Raw genomic sequence first — 20,017 nt, 5'->3', positions numbered from 1 at the left:
GCCAGAAACAGGAGATTTGGGGTTCAAATCTGACTTCAGACACTTCCTGGCCATGTGACACTGGGCAAATTACTTAGACCCCATTGTCTACTTCTCACTATTCTCTTGCCTTGGAACCAATCCATAGTCTTGATTCTAAGATGGAAGATAAGGATTTTAAAAAGAGAAAGAAAAGAAAAAGGAAGGAAAACTGTGGGCTAGAAGAAGGTAATTGGCTTGAAGGCCATCAGAAAGTCATTCTCATTCTTTTAATGCTGCTCTTGTGGGCTGAGAGAAGCCCCCATAACTGCCACAACATCCTCCACATTCTGCAGACTTCTGACTCTGCCCATTGACACTGCCCTTGTAGTCAGAACTCTGCACTCGGCGCCTGATGGATTTCCTCCGCCATTGGGAAAATGGGCTATATGGTCCTTCAGAACTAAACTTGTAGTATCCTCTAGTGTTAGAGCTGCAGTAGGAAAGGACTGGAGCAGAAGCCTGGGGAGGGCACTTAGGAAGGTCCTTGGAGGTCTGGCCTTTAGGAGGGGGCTCGTGCTGGCTGGACATCTCTGCACAAGTTCATCAAATCTGAGAAAGAATCAAATGGTCAATTCGAGGCATAAGCTTTAGGCTCAGTTATGATTTCATAGAATTCTCAGCCATCAAGACTGGCAGCTTATGGAACCTTACACAATCAGACCTGAAATCTGCAAAAGGGACTCTGAAACTGAGAAGGGGAAATTCTGTGTCCAGTTGTCTGCTGGTGAGTGCTAAGGATTTCTTCCTCTCACCTTGTTGCTTTCTGAACAGGAAACATCTGAACAATGTTTTCCTATGGGTGGTTTCTAAATCAACCTCTTAAAAAAGGATTTTCTTTCCTTTGCCATAGAAAAATGTTTAAATTCCACACATCTTTATTAGGCACTCATATCTATGAGTAAAGCAAAGTTGAGGAAATTATGTATGTTTCTCATAAAATAGCTAATTTATAGCACTCTGTGCCAGGCATTGTGCTGAGTGCTTTACAATTATTATCTCCTTGCTCCTCACAAAACCATGGGAAGTAGGAGCTATTATTAAATTCCCATTTTACAGATGAGGAAACTGAGGCAAACCAAAGTTAAGTGACTTGCCTAGGATCACATAGCTAAGAATTGTCTGAAGCTGGATTTGAGCTCAGATTTTCCTAATTTCAAGTCCAGCACCACTACCTGCCTCATGTGTATATATGTATATATATATATATATATATATATGTATATATATATGTAAATGGGGATAGGAAAGAAGGAAGGAAAGGAATAAGTATTTATCTAATGCCTTCTTTGTGCCAGGCATGTGCTGAACACTTTACAAATTTCTTATTTGATCCTGACAACAACCCTGCATTAGAGACAGGGACAGTTAGGGTCAGAGACTGCCTATATCATGATAATTGTCACATCTGAGGTCCATAGGAAGGGCTTAATAAATTCTTTTTATTCATCCATCCATCCATCCATCCATCCATCCATCCATCCATCCATCCATTCATCTGTCCATCCTATTCTGATTCCTCCCCACCTCCTCACCTTCTTCTTCCTCTTCTTGCCCCATTCACCCTTGCTTACTGTCATGATGTCTTCTTGTTGCCCTCTGCCCAGGTGCTTCCTTTCAGCTCCTCTGTGAAAAACATGAATCACTGAAAACTCTACATTTCTCATTCTGGGGCTCCAGTCCTCCCATCATAGCCTCTTGCTAGATTCTCACCTGACTCGGTGGCAGTAACTGGAGAAAAATGGACTAAGGACTCTTAAGAGGACACTCTTTTATCTTATCATAGGCTCTGCCCTTTGGCTCTGAGGCACAGCCCATATATCCTGGGCAACCTCATTCACAACTTGCCCTATGGGGAGGACACACCCCAAATGGTCCCTTCCTGAAGGCCTCCATCACTCATTTCCTATCCTACTGGGTGTTCTGACCTAAAAATGATTATAGGTACAGGAGGTGGAAGAGGTGGGGCAGGGGAAGAGGAGTCTGGGAGTGTGATGGAATCTAGGGTTGCCCCAGGTCCTTAAATTCTCCTCTAAAAGACCCAAACTATACCTTAGGAAAAGGGCCCTTAAACATTTAAGCTTGAAGACACCTTAGGGATTACTTTGTCATTTTATAGATAAAGAAAAAAATGTTTGCACTTAAATTACTCCCATATCAGGCAGGGCATCTTATTTAATGATAACTAAGGTTCCTGTTGATGTTCTAGATGGAGTGGGAGGGGAAGTAGGGCATTTGTCTAGGCCCAAGTCCAGCATTCTGAGCAGGACCTAATGGAGTGCTGAATCCAGACTGATTATATATTGTGAAGACAAAAGTGGGAATACTCTGGAACAAGCATCATCAGCTAGGTAGGACCTTGAAAAGCTAATGGATTCATGATAGAGGGCAGGAGGCACTGAGAAGGTACAGAGTTACATTGAGGGAGGAACCAAACCTTGATGAGAGTGGGTGGAGGGAGTCCAAAGCAATCCTTGAATTATCTTACCCATGCCTTTGTGTAAGTGGAAATTTTGTGTCCTTTAGATTTCATCTCCCAGAATTCTTCCCTCACCCCCAAATTCTCTTTTCCTTTCTGTTTACGTGTGTCTTTTACGTGATTGTATATAAGTTTTGGGTAATGCCTCTCTCTCTCTCTTCTTTTGCGAGAGGGCTGGGTGGTTTAGGTAGCTTTTTACTTTAGTTATTATTAATAAACTTTTAAAAATATAATACTTAGTTCTTGTATATTAATTTTAATCTTCACACCTAGCAGTATGGTCTCACCTGGAAGAAATGGAGAGGTAGATAGACAGAAGTATCAAGAGATAGATATAGGGGGCAGCAGGGTGGCTCAGTGGATTGAGAGTCAGGTCTAGAGATGGGAGGTCCTAGGTTCAAACCCGGCCTCAGATACTTTCTAGCTGAGTGACCCTGGGCAAGTCACTTAATCCCCATTGCTTAGCCCTTACCATTCTTCTGCCTTAAAATCAATACACAATATTGATTCTAAGATGGAAGGTAAGGGTTTAAAAAAAAATGAAACACCACCACCAAAACAAACAAATAAAAAAAGAGATAGATGTAGATTCCTTGAGGGAAAAAAAGACATACAGATACTGAACGAGGCATCATTTGGGTCCTGTCAATAAACAAGTATTTATTAAACATTTACTTTATAGCAGACACTGTGCTAAGGACTCGGGATACCTTGGTTTGTAACATTTGTTCATTTCTAAAGTATAAAAGTATGCACTAAAAATATAACAATTGGCTCTCCCTACTGGGTAGGAGAGTGCTCCAGCATACCCCTGGATTAAAGTGAGTTTAAGAAGGCTCAGGGAGATGAGTCTTTGGCTTGACCTTATAGAAAGTACAGATTTTTAAATGATAGAGAGGAGAGAGACAAAGCATTCTGGGAAGAATGAATACTTAATAGGGGAAGGAAAGAAAGAACCTACTATATGTCAGATACTGTGCTAAATTATTATCTCATTTGACCCTCACAACAACCTGTTATTTTATTTATTTGTTTGTTATTTTTATTATTCTCATTTTACAGTTGGGGAAACTGAGGTAGACAGCTATCACTCAGATCTTATCACTAGTAAGTGTCTGAGGCCAAATTTGAACTCAAGTCTTCCTGACTCTGGGTTGGTGCTCAAGGAGGCTAGTGTGGCCTGGAGTCAGCTAGACAGACACAACTAGGCAGACAAGTACAAAGTTACATCTAATATAATGTAGAATGTTTCCAGTGCTAGCACTGAGGGATGTTACTTGAGGAGGTGTGAGAAAGTGGAGATTCAGGAAAAGCATCATTTTATAATAGGTAGTATCTGAAATGGGTTTTGAGGAAAGACAGGTGAAGGCAGAGAGGCCAACATTAGGTCATAAGCTTGGTGTTCAGTCATTTTCAGTCATATCTGATTCTCTGGGACCCCATCTGGGGTTTTCTTGGCAAAAACACTGGAGTGGTTTTCTATTTCCTTCTCCAGCTCTTTTTACAGATAAGGAAACTGAGGCCAGCAGGGTAAAGTGACTTGCCCAGGACCACACAGCTACTAAGTGTCTGAGGCCAGATTTGAACTTAGGAAGATGAGTCTTTCTGACTCTATCCAGGGACTCTATCCACTGTACCACCCAGCTATGAGTAGGCATCTGTTAAGAATTTGGCCTCACTATATAGCTTAGGGGAGTTGTGTGAAATGAGGTAGGCTAGCTATGTAGTGGAAGCTTTGGGGCTGGAGAACTTTGATATCCTGGTTGAATAACTTAGGTTGTTCAAACAACCAAAATGGCAGTTGAGAGTCAGAATAAGATTATTTTTTAACGATTACTCTATTACAAAAATGAACAACATGGAAATAGGTTGTTTGAGTGATAATACATGTAAAACCAAGTTGAATTGCTTGCCAGCTCTAGGAACGAGGAGGGAAGAGGAGAGGGAGACAACAAGAATCACGTAACCTTGGAATACTTATGTATAAATTTATTAGTGGAATAAAATAAAGAAAAAAGTTAAAAAGATTATTTTTAAAAAACTTGACTTTCTGACTTATCTCTATGTTAGTAGAGATAGTAAGTATTGGTTCCAAGGAAGAAGATCAGTGAGGGCTAGGCAATGGGGGTTAAGTGACTTGCCCAGGGTCACAGAGTTAGGAAGAGTCTGAGGTCAGATTTGAACCCAGGACATCCCATGCCCAGGCCTGGCTCTCCGTTTATTGAGTCACCTAGCTGTCTCTTCACAGTATGATTTTTTAACAAGTCTGTATCATGATGAAATTGGACTTTGTGAAGAGTGTTCTGGCTGCTATGTGTAGCAACTGTCAGAAATGATAAAAAATGCATACTCTGCTTTCTGTAAAGAATAAAATTCCTCAAAGTTAGAGCTTTCTAAAAGTGGAATGGACTTCCCCAGGAGAATTGCTGGGAGTCTTCAAAGAGGAGGCATCTTGGAGGGTAGTAGCTATGTGGTACAATGGGCTTAGAGTACAAAAATCTAACCTCAGACGTGGTATGACCCTGGACAAGTCATTTAACTTCCACCTGTCTCTGTTTCCTCAACTGTAAAAATTTTAGATAATAATACCTCCCAGGACTGTTGTGAGAATCAAATGAGTTAGTATTTCTTAATGATCATTTATGAAAAGAAATAATTTATAAAATAGTTATAATATAAATTTATAAAAAGTACAATAAACATTTATGAAGGTAATTTATAGAATATTTAGAATAAGAATTTATAAAATAAATATAATATAAAATGATTCATAAAATGAAGGAATAATAATTATAGAGTATAATATAAAAATAAACATTTCTAAATATATAATTATAAATAAATAAATATTTTCTATTAACTCAGTGTCTGGCATACAACAGGCACTTGATAAATGTTTGTTCCCTTCCCCATTCTTCTACCTTCCAGAGGTTTGATTGCCTAGTCGTTGGGGGAGGTTGTAGAGGCAATTCCTATTCAGGCACAGGTTAGAGTAAATGCCCACTGAGATACCTTTGAATTTGGAAACTGTGATTCTGCCACTACACGATGGCCTGAAAACATGTACTAAGTGTTTGTCTCCCTCTTTTCACACTCACTGACCTATTTTTGAAATTGCCTTTCCCCAATCCCTAACCATTGACTACAGGAATCCTTCGGGACCCAGCTTGAAAGTTATCAGCTGGAGGATGCTTTTTCCCTGATTCTCTTCTTTTTATGCACTCTGAGAAGCAATGTTCTTCTCTTAAGTCTCTTGAGACTCATCTAAGTAGTACAGTATCCACTAGACCTGAGTTCAAATCTAGCCTTAGATTCCAGCTGTGTGACCCTAGGCAAGTCACTTAACTTCTGTCTTCCTCCATTTCCTCATCTACAAAATGGGGATCATAATAGCAGCTATCTGCCAGAGTTGTTTTGCGATTCAAATGAGATCATCTTTGTAACATGTTTTGCAAACCTTAAAATGCTATATAAATGCTAGCTATTATTGCCATTGCAACATTCTACATTGTATTGAGTTTAGTTATACATGCCTTACTACCTAGATAACTAGACTGTGACTTCCTTGAGGCTGGTGACTGTGTCTTTCAAGAAGCAGTGCTTCCATAGAGCGATGGACCCAGATTCAGAAAGAACTTGGTTCAAATCCTACTGTAGACCCTTACAAGATGTGTGATCTCAGACAAATCACTTAGTGTTGTCTCTGAACCTCGTTTTTCCCACCTATCAATGGAGAAAAGAACATCTTATGTCACAGGTTAATAGTAAGGTTCAAGTAAGACAACATACACAGTTAACACTTTGCAAACTATAAGGGCAGCTAGGGTACAGAGTGCCAGTCTTAGAGTCAGGAAGACTTGAGTTCAAATGTGGCCTCAGGCACTTCCTAGTTGTGTGACCCTAGACAAGTCACTTAACCTTGTTTGCCTCAGTTTCTTCATCTGTAAAACATGAACTAGAGGAGAAAATGGCAAACCATTCTAGTATCTTTGCCAAGAAAACCCCAAAAGGGGTCGCCAAGAATTGGGGCACAACTGAACAACAACAACAAACCTTAAAGTACTTTGTAAGGGTTGGCTATTATTATCTTAACCTTTGTTTTCTCATCTGCCAAAGGAGTATGCTAACATCTACATTTGCCTCATCAGACTATAGTGAGGGTCCAATCTCTTCTTGCAAGCTTTAATGCACTCTACATAAAGACAATATGATTCATCATTACATTCTTCTCAAGTGTCTCGTTGGGTCTTGAACAATTAAGTTCCTGCTAAATATCTGTTGAATGAATAATGAATGAATCATTGATAACAATAACAATGCCTGACATTTGTAAGGTGTCTTATACTTTTACTCTTTTTTGATAATTTTTTCCCCTGACCTGGGTTTTCACTAGTACAGGTGTACCTCAGATATTGTGGATTCAGTTCCAGACCACTGCAATAAAGCGAATATTGCAATAAAGTGAGTCACATAAATCTTATGGTTTCCAAGTCCATATAAAAGTTATGTTTACAGGGCAACTAGGTGGCTCAGAGGATAGAGAGTCAGACCTGGAATCGGGATGCCATAGGTTTAAATTTGACCTAAAACATATCCTAGCTGTGTGACCCCGGACAAGTCACTTAACCCTAATTGCTTAGTCCTTACTGCCCTTTTGCCTTGGAGCTGATACTTAGTATTGAGTCTAAGACAAAAGGTAAGGGTTTAAAAAAAGTTTTCTTTACCCTTTACTGTAAGTCTATTAAGTGGGTGATATTATTATATCTCTATCTTTATCTCTCTCTCTCTCTCTCTCTCTCTCTCTCTCTCTCTCTCCAAGTTAGTTTAAAAACACTTTATTGCTAAAAAATGCTGACCAATATTTGAGTCTTCCTGTGGGAGCATAGCTTTTATTTTATAAGTAATGGAAATAAACAGGAAAATAGAACTCATGTTATAAGCAAAAGGGCCTAAAGAGATATAGGTATACAGTGATGTGAGTGTATCTATGTATTCTCCCTAGTTGCAGATGATGGAGGAACACCAACCCTTATCACCCTTGATAGTCGTTATAATTTCCCTTTTTTCTAATAGTTGCTCAGGGAGGACCTCGAAAGGTTAGGTGGATGGTTAACCCTTTCAGGTCCCACCTGGGGTTGGATAAATTATTATAGGGCTTCTGATTTGCTTTGGATCACGTTTGATATCTGACTGCGTTGACTCCCTCCCCAAAGGTCGTGATATAAAAACAACTCAGGAAGGTACTTATTAAACACTCTTTATCTATAATCTATAATCAGGGAAAGGATAAACAGGATAAGGAATGGGGATTAGAGACCCTGTCAATCTAATATCTATGACTAGTTGACAATCAGGACTGGAGGCTATTGATCTAGTAAAAGCTGGAGCTTTATTCTCCACTACCCCTCTGGCCCAGCCTGGCCACAGCCAAGCCAGAGAATAGAGACTGCTGTTGATGCAGCTTTGTTGATGATGTTATTCTCTCAGCCTTTCACTATCAGTGTTTGGTGATGCACTAGCTCTTACAGTCTTCAGGAAATATTTAGATTCTTCCTACCCTCTTCTTCATAGACCTCCCAGCCTCCCTTAACCACCCAGAGACCTAGAGACCTAAAGAGATAGACAGATTCAGAGTGTTATATTGAAACCCCGGGAGCCAGGAATCCACACTGTGGATTGACAGGTGGGTCCGTTGGATATCGGAATGTTCCCAGAGGGCTGTGAGGACAGGGGAGAGAGTGGTTGGCCCAGGGGGGTGTAAAACACCCTGGCAGCCCTGACTGGGGGTTCCCTTCTTTCCCTTGTACTGGAGATCTGTGGATCCTGGTCTTTTAGGGATTGAGACTTGCTGGGCTCAACCTTGCAAGATCCTCCTGTCTTGTTCCTGATAACATTATCAACCTGTACCCAGACCATCACTCTTCTGATTCTACTGCCCCTAGATATTAGGAAATCAATCATCTATAGTTATTTAGGTTTTCCAGGGCCCGGGAGGGATCCAGGAAGTGGGCAGGAGAAGAAGAAGAGGGTGGAAAGGGGTGGATACCTGAAGACTGGTTAGGCATAACATCTAGCAGAAAGAAAAAGAAACCAAAACATCAAACAGCAACTGGCCTACTCTGGTTTGGCTGTGGCCAGGCTGGACCAGAGAAGCTAACCAACCAGACTCAAATACCTGCCTACAGTTCTGAGGGTTTATTATCATCAAATTAGATAGGGTTTCCCAATTCCTCTATCCAGTCCCAATACCCCATCTTTGTTAAATACAGTTAAAGCCTTTTTAAGTACCTTCCTGGAGTGGTTATTTCATAGCTTCTCTGGGAAGGGAGATACGCAGTCAGAGACAAACTGTTACCAAGCTAATAGAGCCCATTATACACTATCAATCAACCTCAGTTGGGACCTGAAGGGATATCATCCATTGACCTGAAGGATCCTGCCTGGGCACTGTTATAAAGGAGGGAAGTGTCATATCATCTAGCTAGGACAAGCCTCAGTTGATCTTGCCCTAGCCACCTATCTGGGCTATCGCTGTTGTCACATATTTACCAGTGGTAGTATCCAGTTTAGGCTCTCTCCTCTCCATCTACAACATCTCTACATATTTATATAACAAGAGACCTAAAGACCTAAAGAGCCCAAAGACCCAACACCAAAGGTCAAAGAACAAAGACCAAAGACCAAAGACCCCTTCAAGTGGCTGTCAGGGGAATTTATACTGCCCGGCCAACCAACGTTTGCCCCTGGCTCATGGCATCTGGGAACATTCTATGTCTTCCAACTGCCTCCCCTGTCATTCAAAGGTGGCATCCATCAATTCCCAGGATGTGAACATAACACTCATGAAAATTCAATTTAAAGAAACATTCCTAGAATTCCATTTATTATAATATGTATGATAAGGCATACTTTTAGTACTCATCATTGTAGTGTTTCTGTAATTCTGTAAATCGGTGCGAAATGAAGTGTTACAGAGTGTTAGCAAATGTCAGCAGGCTATAGTACTCAGGAGTGTCACTGGGGAGGCAGGACTTGAGTGGACCAAGGCAGGATCCAGAAGTAGAGTTCTATTTCTTTCTCTCTAAATGTCATTGTCATCAATACAATCAGTCAATAATCCCTTTCTAAGTGCCAGACACTGAACCAGGTGCCGAGAATACAAAGATCAAAATGAAAGGACCCTCAAACTAACTGACTTCCCAGAGTTTACATTAAAGCAGAGATCTTTTGATATGTCCTTCTTTGCTATCCCAGCCCACCCTGATCTCTCTTTTCTATGAACTGCTCTGATGCCTGTAACATGTACCATAGGATTTTACTGTCAATTTGACTTTGTTCTCTATGTGTTCCACTTAACCACATATTAAGCTCGTCTTCTCAAGGAGAAGAGAAATTTCTCGAGGGCTAGGGCTAGTGCTGTGTCTAGGGGAGGGCAATAGGGATTTTAATTTAAATGTGTAGAAATATAGTGAGGGGTGACAGCATTTGTTCTCCTTCGGTAGACAGAAATGACTGAATTAGCACTTTCATTGACAAGAATAATAAAAAAAACTAAGTTACTACATGGTGTCACATTTCCTTCTCCTGAGAAATAGCACCTCAGGTGAGCTTCTCCAAGGTCTGTCTCCCAACTTGTTTCAGTGACAACCTGTCCAGCAGTGGTTTCATGGTGTCCCAGAGTCTTGGATCTCCTCCTTTGCACTATGGGGCAGTATCTTGGGATCTTTCTTCTTACTGGTCTTTGTGTCTGGGGTGAGGAGGGTTGAGTTGTCTGGGGAAGGATTTTCAAGACCTCTTCTCTCTCATTGCAGTTTCCTCCCTCTATTACCACCCTGATCAATAGTGTTTATCTTTCTTATTGCTTGCCCTGGACCTGGCATGTCTATGCCACGAACTAGAATTACTAGTCGTGGATATTTTTCAGTTCCTAACAATCAATTAACAAACATTTATTAAGTACCTACTGTGTGCTAGATAGATATTGAACATAGATACACATATATGTTCACATTTATGCTCATCAGAGCCCTGGATGGTAGATGCTACCCTTTTCATCCCTATTTTACAGATGAGGAAACTGAGGTAGGCAGGTTGAGTGACTTGTCCAATGTCAAGCTGCTAGTAAATATCTGAGACTACATTTGAACTAAGCCTTGTTGATAGGTCCAGCAATCTATCCATGTACCACCTAACTACCTTATTTTATCTACATCTACATATCTCTATCAATATCTCTATCTACACATATCTTTGCAAACCTTAAAGTGCTATTTGTTATCATCATTATTTTTTTTAAACCCTTACCTTCTGTTTTAGGATCAATATTGTGTATTGGATCCAAGACATAAAAGTGGTAAGGGCTAGGCAATGGGCAAGGCGGATCAAGTGACTTGCCCAGGGTCACAAACTGGGAAGTGTCTGATTTGAACCTAGGACCTCCTGTGTTATCATCATTATTATTATTTTTGATAGACAGGATCCCTGATCTTAGACTTTACAGTTGGGTTTGGAAAACAAGCCTAATATGTAACAAACCACAGAAAACAAAAGATATCTGACTTGGTTTTGAATCCAAACTTTACCATTCACTAACTGTGGAACCTTGGACATGACATTTAATTTCTCTAGTCCTCTTTCAATCTCTTATAAAATGAGAGACTTGGAGAACACAATCTTTCAATTTTCTTTTAGTTTTAATATTTTTATGACTTTCTTGATTCTGTAAATCAGTGTAGAATTAAAATTGGAGACAGTTAGCACTGATGGAAGTCAAGAACCAAGGATATCTCAGGAGCTATAGTACTCAGGACTACAGTGTCACTGGGGAGGCAGGACTTTCAATGGACCAAGATAGATCCAGATATAGAGTTATATTTCTCTTTCTCTTTCTGTCTGCCTGCCTGTCTCTCTCTCCTGCTCTATTTTTTCTCTCTCTGACTATTTTTCTGTCTCTTATCTCAGTCTGTATCTGTCTGCTTCTGTTTCTCCTCTCTTTTTTCTACTCTCTTTCTGATTTTCTATTTTTTTGTCTTTATTTTCAGCTCTGTGTCTCGTTCTCTCATTTTCACCTCTATTTCTTTTTCTCTGACCCTCTAACTCTTGTCTGTGTCTCCTTTCCCCCTCTATGTCTCTCTGGCACTCTCTCTCTCTCTCTCTCTCTCTCTCTCTCTCTCTCTCTCTCTCTCTCTCTTTGGTATGTGTCTTTATTGCTAACATTCTGTATTTATCTAGAGATCATGATTTCTTTGTGAATTTCTATCTTTCTGTCTCTAGGGATCTCTATATATTCTTCGGTTCCTATATATTTCTATCTCTATCTCTATTTTCATTACTAGATATCTCTTTATTTATTTAAAAAAATTTTTTTAAACTCTTAACTTCTGTGTATTGGCTCCTAGGTGGAAGAGTGGTAAGGGTGGGCAATGGGGGTCAAGTGACTTGCCCAGGGTCACACAGCTGGAAAGTGTCTGAAGCCGGATTTGAACCTAGGATCTCCCGTATCTAGGCCTGACTCTCAATCCACTGAGCTACCCAGCTGCCCAGGATATCTCTTTATTTCTAAAATTATAATAATATACTTTTCACTACTGCATATCTATCACGGACATGTTTCTTTTTAAAAAAACTAAAAAAAACTCCAAATTTATTTTATCTCCCTCTTATCCCAACCTCATTGGAAAAAGAAAAAAGAAAACAAACCCTTCATAATAACAGATATATAAATATAAAAAAAATATATATTTTTTCAAGCAAAACAAATTCCCTCATTGGCCATGTCCAAAAAAATGTCTCCTGTGTGACTCTGGCTAAGAACCTTAAAACCCTAGCTGCCTAGCTCTTATTTCTCATCTGCCTTGGAATCAATGTTTGTGTTGACAGAAGAGATTTTTTAAAAAGTCTCTTTCTGTACCTTCATTCTATAGGAGATGGGTAGCCCACTTATAGTGGTGGTCTTTTGGAATCCTAGTTGGTTATTGAATCAAATATAAATTCCTCTCTGCCTCATTTTTCTCTCAATTTCATATATTTTCTATAGACCAGTGATGGCAAACCTTTGGAATGGGTACCAAAGATGGCACGCAGAGTGCTTTCTATGGGCACATAGTCACCCTCCCCCCACCTAAAGTTTGTTACAGAAAAGCAGAGGGGCTCAGGTGGAATTGCTTCCCTCCCATCCCCGTGTACCTGATGATATTTTTTCACATCACCTGCCCCTCTACCCAGCAGCCAATGGGAGTGCTTTCTCCCTTCCCAGCACTTGGTGTGGCACTCAGTCTCTGGGTGGGGAGTGGGCACAGCACTTGGTCTGGGGGGTGGGGCCTGGCACTCCATCTCCAAAAGGTTCGCCATCACTGCTATAGACTGTATCACCATTTCTCTAAATATTTTCATCTGAGAATAGTCACTCAACTCACTGCTTATATTTTGTGCATGAGGCCTGTGATTTTCTTGGTAAGCAGACTCCAACACAAACCAGTCTATAATTGAATAGGTAAATCTTAGGAATTTATCTGAGCCTCAGAGTTTTGTTGGCTTGTACATGGTCAAACAGATATATGTGTTAGGAGGAGGATTTAAGCCCAAGTTTTTCATTTAAGAGAAACTAGGTCATAATTAATTGCCATGAAACCACAGATTTAAAAGAATTAATTAGTTCCTATACTCCTTAGAACAACAAAAGTCCTTGGGGAAAAGCCTGGAGCCCATATCAAAAAGAATGCAGCATACCATTGGTTTTAAAGAGAAAGTTGCTTTCTTCCTTATTTCAAGAATGCTTTGCCCTACCCTCAACTTTTTAAACCACCCACAATTCTAGGTTTCTATAACCTCATGAAAAAGAAGGAAGACTCCTCTGTTTCATGGCTTGGGCTTAGTTACGGAAAACTTAGGAGTATTTTCCAAAGAAGGGTCAATGAAATGGTACTAGAAATGCTATTCCCTTTACTTCCTTTGAAGGTTACCTCTGCTTCCTCCATACCTTTTCACATTTTTTCCTTGCTGAAGCTCCAAGAATCAGAAAATGACAGAAGTTACAATGTTCCTTAGTCCCTGAACTTTGTCTTCTGCTGCCTTCTATTACTTGATTCTCCAAGGGCTTAGTGACTAGAATGGAACCCATATTTCCCCCCTAGTCATTAAAATTTAGATGATTCACATTCTGATGGGGCTATGAAGTCCTGGAACTGGCTTCTCATACTTTCTTCCTCTATTCCTCATCTCACTCCATAGATGATGCCAAATGTATCCCATAGGGGACACACAATGTGGTAGAAAGCTACAACTCTCCTAATCTCTAGTATTGAGGGGATATAAATATTTAGCTGAACTTGGGTCTGAGGAAGCAAGGGGATTTTAATAAATAACTAAAATTTGTATGACATTCTAGAGTTTGAAAAGCACTGTACAAATGTTATCTCATTTAATCCTTGCAATAATACTGTGTGGTAGGAGTTAATATTATCCTCTTTTTATAGATAAGGAAACTGAGGACAAGAAAAATGAAATGGCTTGCCCAGGATCATATGGTTACTAAATGTCTAAGGCAGGTTTCAAAATCAGGTCTTTTTGATCTCAAGTCCAGCCCTCTGTCCACTATAGTATATTTAGCTTATAAACACAGGATCAGAAAATTTTAGTATTTATGGCTCTGGTTCTGGTCCATTTGAGCACTAAGACAATTATTTATCTCCTTTCCCTCTATAGTAATGACACATGGATGACTACAAGAGCCTATGGAGTAGAACATCTGCCATGTTTGAAAAGGTGGTGTCTTTCTCCATGGGTTCTTTTATATGAATATGTGGGACCATGTCACTAGTTCAAAACTTAAGAATTTCTCCTTGGAAGTTTTTTCTGCCACACAAGGCTCATTCAGACCCAAGTAATGTGCATAGGTCTCACGTGGCCTATCTACCACACATACCCAAGCAAGAATATATCATAGAGAATCAAGTGTGTCAGCCAATTAATATTTATTAAACACCTACTATGGTACCAGGCACTGTGCTAAGCCCTAAGGATACAAAGAAAGATAATCAAATAAAGTAAGCTAAAAAGATCACAAGGAGTCAAATGGAAGATTTGCTCTAATCAGAAATTGTTTCTGAAATCACTTCTAGAGTTAGTGATAAATTACAGGATTGGAGTTGAAGGGTTTAGACAAAACACCTAGTACACTGGCCTTGCCCATAGTAGTCAGTCAGTCATTATTTGTGATTCGGTTGGTTACTAAAGTCTGTTAAATCCTACAGGAGAGAAAATGTGACTTCTAGGGTTATACATGTTTGTGTAGGGGGAGAACATGGAGAATGGGAGAACTTTGTAATTCCCAACCAGTTTGTAACCTCCCAAGACTTCCAGGAATGTAGAAAACTCATATAAGATGAAGAAGGATGAGGGAAACGACAGTCTCTTGCTATTCCAGAAGTCTTAGCATTGAACTCAGACACACCCAGGTGTACACAGGGAGGGAACCAGCCAATGGAATGTCAGTCCTGGTCACCAGGAGCTCAGTTGCCTCCCTTGTGAGAAGAGCAGATGCCAATAAATTGTCTCACTGTCCAAGTCAGACTCTGGAACTCTATAAATCAGCTCTCAGGCCAAGGATCCTTAGCCAGAGTGATTATACCCCATTAAGAAAGGTAAGTCTTTGAGACTGGACAAGGGGCTTGGGTTAGGGATGGAAGGGTAGATACAAGTGACAAGGAGTCAAAGCAGAGAGACTGTTGGAAGCTATGAGGGTACAGAAAGAAAGGAAGAAGAGTAAGAAGAGTACCTGTTGGGAGTTGGAGAGAAAAGGACAATACAGAGGAACATGATGGAAGATAGGCTTAGATATGGAAGGATCTGTGATCTTTGTGTGAAACCAGGGTGGTCTTCAGCAAAGCAGTGATGGGTTGATTGATTTGATTTGTATTTGAGAATAAATTGGTCCCTCCACTAAAATCTTCCTTTGATAATTGGTGGTGGAAGTGACCCTGGATTATAACAGGCTTTGCCTGGTGAGAACAAGGCACTGGAAAGTATTATCAAATTGGGATAGCTGTGAGCAAGTTGCCTTGGGATGGATTATCTTTTATTTGAGGAGTCACTGTGTTAAGTTTGGAGAGACTCATGACCAGCCTGGGCTATGGGACAATGCATTTGTTGATCATGAAGGCTACTATAGATCATCTATCTGATGGTAGAGGGGTTTCTCCCTGATCTCGGCCATGATATCATAGGTTTCTCCTTGAAGTGTTGAAATGAATTGACTATGTGCCATTTCTCTAAGGTCAAATGGCATTTTTCCCCCCAGGATAGACTTGAACCCCTGGAAAAGGAGTTTCAGAAGTCAGGGAAAAGGCAGCAGAAGGATTTGGCTCATCGATAAGCAGAGGAGATATTCCTAGAGTCCCTCAAATAGATAATTGCCTTGTCTGCTTCTGTGTGACAATTTTTATTTGTTTTTTAAAAAACCCTTACCTTCCATCTTTAGATTGGTTCAAAGGCAGAAGAGAGGTAAGAGCTAGGCAATTGGGGTTAAGTGTCTTGCTCAGGGTCACATAGCTAGGAAAGTGTCCAAGGCCAGATTTAAATCCAGGATCTCTTGTCTTTGGGCCTGGTGCTCTATCCACTGAACCACCTCACTGCCCTGTTATCTCATTTATCTATTTATTTATTTATTTGCTTGTTTGTTTACTTATTTAGTGGGAGTTAGGGCAGGGCTCTTCATGAATTTAGATCAGGAACTCTTGCCTGTATAAAAGTGTATCCATCATATTTATAAGGCCAAGAAGAAATCTAATAATGGATGTATATCCAGATTGTAAATCAAGGCTCCAAAGTTTCCAGATCATGTTTGTTTTTTATTCTCCAAGCCTCATCCCATGGAGGATCCAGATCAAAAAAGAACTGAGGCCAACAACCTTTCTTCCTATCCTCGTGCAAATTGGGGTTTATTGAAAGAAGTAGTCAATGAGAGAATTATTGGCAAAATGGGTGTATTCAGCTTGAGCTGGAGGAACCTTAGTGATCATCCAAACCTCCTCATTTTGTAGATGAAGCTAAGACCTAGAGGTGAATTGACTTGTCCAGAGTCATACAGGAACTAAGTGGTCATGTCAGGATTTGAACTTGGCTCCTTTTATTCCAAAGCAACTCTTCTTTCCACTTTTGTCTGTACATCTATGATCATTTGAATTAAATTAGCATTTTCTTTTACAAATAAAAAGGTTTGTTTAAAAACAAACCTACCACAATACAAAATATTTTCTTGGGTGGTAGTCAACTATTGTGTGCATGGTGCCAAATAACTCTGACTAGATTCTTTACATCTCAACTGGTGGTTTTGGCATCCTGTCAAAACTGTTTGAATGTGGGTGCATACCTCTGTGTGACTTCATCTCGCCATTATTCACTTGGATGGAGGTTAATCATTCCACAGATAATACAAATCTCAATTTGGGCTAACCCACAGAATCGTGTACAATGACCAACAACCTGAAAAATCATTTTTAAATTGATTTCTGAAAACATGTTAATGGTATCAGAACCATATATGTATTTGGCTTTAGATCTCTTTTAGGAGAAATTTTGTGAGAAGGTAAGTGTCTGATATAACTAGGTGGCACAGTGGATAGAGTACTGGCTCTGGTGTCAGAAAGATTTATCCTCTTGAGTACAAATACGGTCTTAGTTGCTTACTAGCTGGTAACCCTGGGCAAGTTATTTAACCCTGTTTGCTTCAGTTTATTCATCTATAAAATAAGCTAGAGAAGGAAATGTCAAACCTATTGGGACAGCTAGATGGCTGGCCTAGAGTCAGGAAGACTCATCTTCCCAAATTCAAATCTGGCCTTAGACACTTTTTAGCTGTGTGACCCTGTGCTGACCAAGTTGCTTAACTCTGTTTGCCTCAGTTTCCTCATCTGTAAAATGAGTGGGAGAAGGAAATGGCAAACCACTCCAGTATCTGCCAAGAAAACCCTTTATGGGGGCCACAAAGAGTTAGACCTGACTGAAAATGACTCACCAAATTCAAATTGATTTGATAACTTTAAAAGCACTTAATAATTAAATGTCTATTTTCATTAAAAAAAAAAGGGGGGGGGCAGCTGGGTAGCTCAGTAGATTGAGAGCCAGGCCTAGAGACGGGAGGTCCTAGGTTCAAATCTGGCCTCAGACACTTCCCAGCTGTGTGACCTTGGGCAAGTCACTTGACCCCCATTGCCTACCCTTACCACTCTTCCACCAAGGAACTAATACACAGAAGTTAAGGGTTTAAAAAAAAAAAAGAAAAAAAAAAGGTAAGTATCTGTGTGGATTTATCTATGTTCCTGCTTTAAACCAACCCCCAGAAGCTGTAGTGTGATAACAAAAGTTATTAGGTTTGGATCCAGACAAACTGGTATTCAAATCTCAGCTCTGCTCTTTGGTAATCCAATAATCCATAAGAATCATTGCTTAATCCATTTGTAAGAGGAGTTGAACTCTCAAGCCCCTTCCTGCTCTAAATTTTATCTGATTCTGGAATTCTAACCTCTGCTCTCTCTGCCCACAGAGCCCCATTCCCTGGAGTCCGAATCATGTGTGACCAGCAGCAGCAGTGCTGTGTGAAAGGGTCCTCCTTTGTTCCCTCTGCAGCCGGTGTCCCTGTAAATGGCCCGTCCAATATATATACAGGAAATGGTCAAGCTTCGGGTCAGTCCCAGATCTGCTACGTCCAGTGCCAGGCCCCAAGCCAGGCCCAAGGAGCCTACGTAGAATACCAAGTTGGATGTCCTGTTCAGACCTATGTACAGTCTTCTCCAGTTTGCTGTACTGAAACTTGTTATGTCCAGTGCCCAGCTCCATGCCCCGCTGAGGTCTATATACCAGTCCCAGCTCCTCAGCCAGTTCAGACTTATGTAGAATATTATCCTCGATGCCAGGCTCAGGGGTACTATAGCAGCTGTGCCCCTCGACGTCAGTCTCAGTACTATGGCAGTGGTACCCTTCAGCGCCAATACCAAGGATCTTACAGTGGCTATTCCTCTCAAAATCAGTGCCAGCAGTCCTACGGTAGAAGTCAAGCTCCATGCATGTCTCGGCCTACTTATAGGAGCTCTTCCCCTCCGTGTGGCCCTCCACGCATGTCTAGGCCTACTTATAGGAGCTGCTCTCCTCCCTGTGGCCCTCCACGCATGTCTAGGCCTACTTATAGGAGCTCTTCCCCTCCGTGTGGCCCTCCACGCATGTCTAGGCCTACTTATAGGGGCTGCTCTCCTCCGTGTGGCCCTCCACGCATGTCTCGGCCTACTTATAGGAGCTGTTCCCCTCCACGCATGTCTCGGCCTACTTATAGGAGCTGCTCCCCTCCACGCATGTCTCGGCCTACTTATAGGAGCTGTTCCCCTCCATGCATGTCTCGGCCTACTTATAGGAGCTGCTCCCCTACACATGAATCTTGGCCTTATTGTACTTATTGTACCCCTCCACGGGAGTCTCAACCTTGCTATAATAGCTGTCCTCCTAGGCATCCAGCTTCAGGGTCTTCTCAGAGATGTGGTCCCAAATACCGGGTAGAAATTTCTTCTCCCAACTGTCCCGCTCAGGTTCCTCCAGCTAGGCGGCCTGTTCAGATTCCCACCTGCAGACGACCCTGCCAGGGCTCTAGTACACAATATTCTTGTAGTGCTCCCTGCCCACGGCCATGTCCAGAGCCATATCCACGCCGAGGTTCATCCTCAGAGCAAGGCCCAAGGCCATGCCCACTCCCAGCTCCACGATCATCCTGGAAACCATGTCCTGAGCCATGTCCTGCACCCCGGCCTGAGCCCTGTCCTGCACCCCGGCCTGAGCCCTGTCCTGCACCCCGGCCCAGATTAGAGCCATATCCGGAGCCTTGTCCCGAGCCACCAAATATGGAATCTTGTGACCGAAGCAGTCCTTGCAACTACCCCAAACCATGCCCGAGCCCACCTCCTTGCCCAAGTTTTTCTGGCTGTCATGAATCTGATCCTCGACGCCTAGATATCGAGCCACCCTGCTGTGGCCCTGCCGGATATAATGAGGAAGGGGCCTGCGGTTCTGGAGGATGCTCAGGACCACAAGATATGGGTAGCTCTGGTACCAAAGGTGGGGCCTTTTGTGGAGTGAAGGGCTGCTATTTCTAATAAGCCTAATCCTCATACTGCTACTATGCGGGCAAAATATTCCCTTTCCTGAGACATCTTTTTCTGGGATTTATTTCCAACCTCCCCCTAAAATATGGAAAATTGGAAGAGGACAACATCTTAGCCTTTTTTCTCTCCTTGCAGAGCACCATGGCTTGAATGTAGCCAATGACTATTATTTGTTGATTGATTGACCCGTCCAAGCCCTCCTTTACTTCTTATCACTCTCCTACCTTGCTGGTGGCTAATTGCTGGGGTCTCCCTTTATACTCTTTCCTCTCTAAGCTCTGTCCTATACCACCAAGAGATGGGACTGACAGCAAACTCCCAACAATAAAGATGAGAAGTTAAAGACAAACATTCTGTCCATTTCTTTCTTTTTCAA

At 41.3% G+C, this 20,017-nt stretch overlaps 2 protein-coding genes across 2 annotated transcripts; one reads left to right on the top strand and one right to left on the bottom strand.

Moving 5' to 3' along the window:
* Nucleotides 1-240: 240 nt before the first annotated feature.
* On the bottom strand, nucleotides 241-549 carry LOC123246114 (late cornified envelope protein 5A-like). The gene has a single exon (XM_044675055.1). It carries the CDS (start codon nucleotides 547-549, stop codon nucleotides 241-243), a length of 309 nt encoding a protein of 102 aa, XP_044530990.1.
* Nucleotides 550-18,063: 17,514 nt separating this feature from the next.
* LOC123247557 (keratinocyte proline rich protein) lies at nucleotides 18,064-19,632 on the top strand. The gene has a single exon (XM_044676486.1). The coding sequence runs from the start codon at nucleotides 18,064-18,066 to the stop codon at nucleotides 19,630-19,632; it is 1,569 nt and encodes a 522-aa protein (XP_044532421.1).
* Nucleotides 19,633-20,017: the final 385 nt, after the last annotated feature.

The sequence above is a fragment of the Gracilinanus agilis genome, chromosome 4 (assembly GCF_016433145.1).
Source record: "Gracilinanus agilis isolate LMUSP501 chromosome 4, AgileGrace, whole genome shotgun sequence".
NCBI classification, from domain to species: domain Eukaryota; kingdom Metazoa; phylum Chordata; class Mammalia; order Didelphimorphia; family Didelphidae; genus Gracilinanus; species Gracilinanus agilis.
The sequence above is the reverse complement of the archived record's forward strand: the minus strand, read 5'-3'. Positions and strand labels throughout refer to the sequence as shown.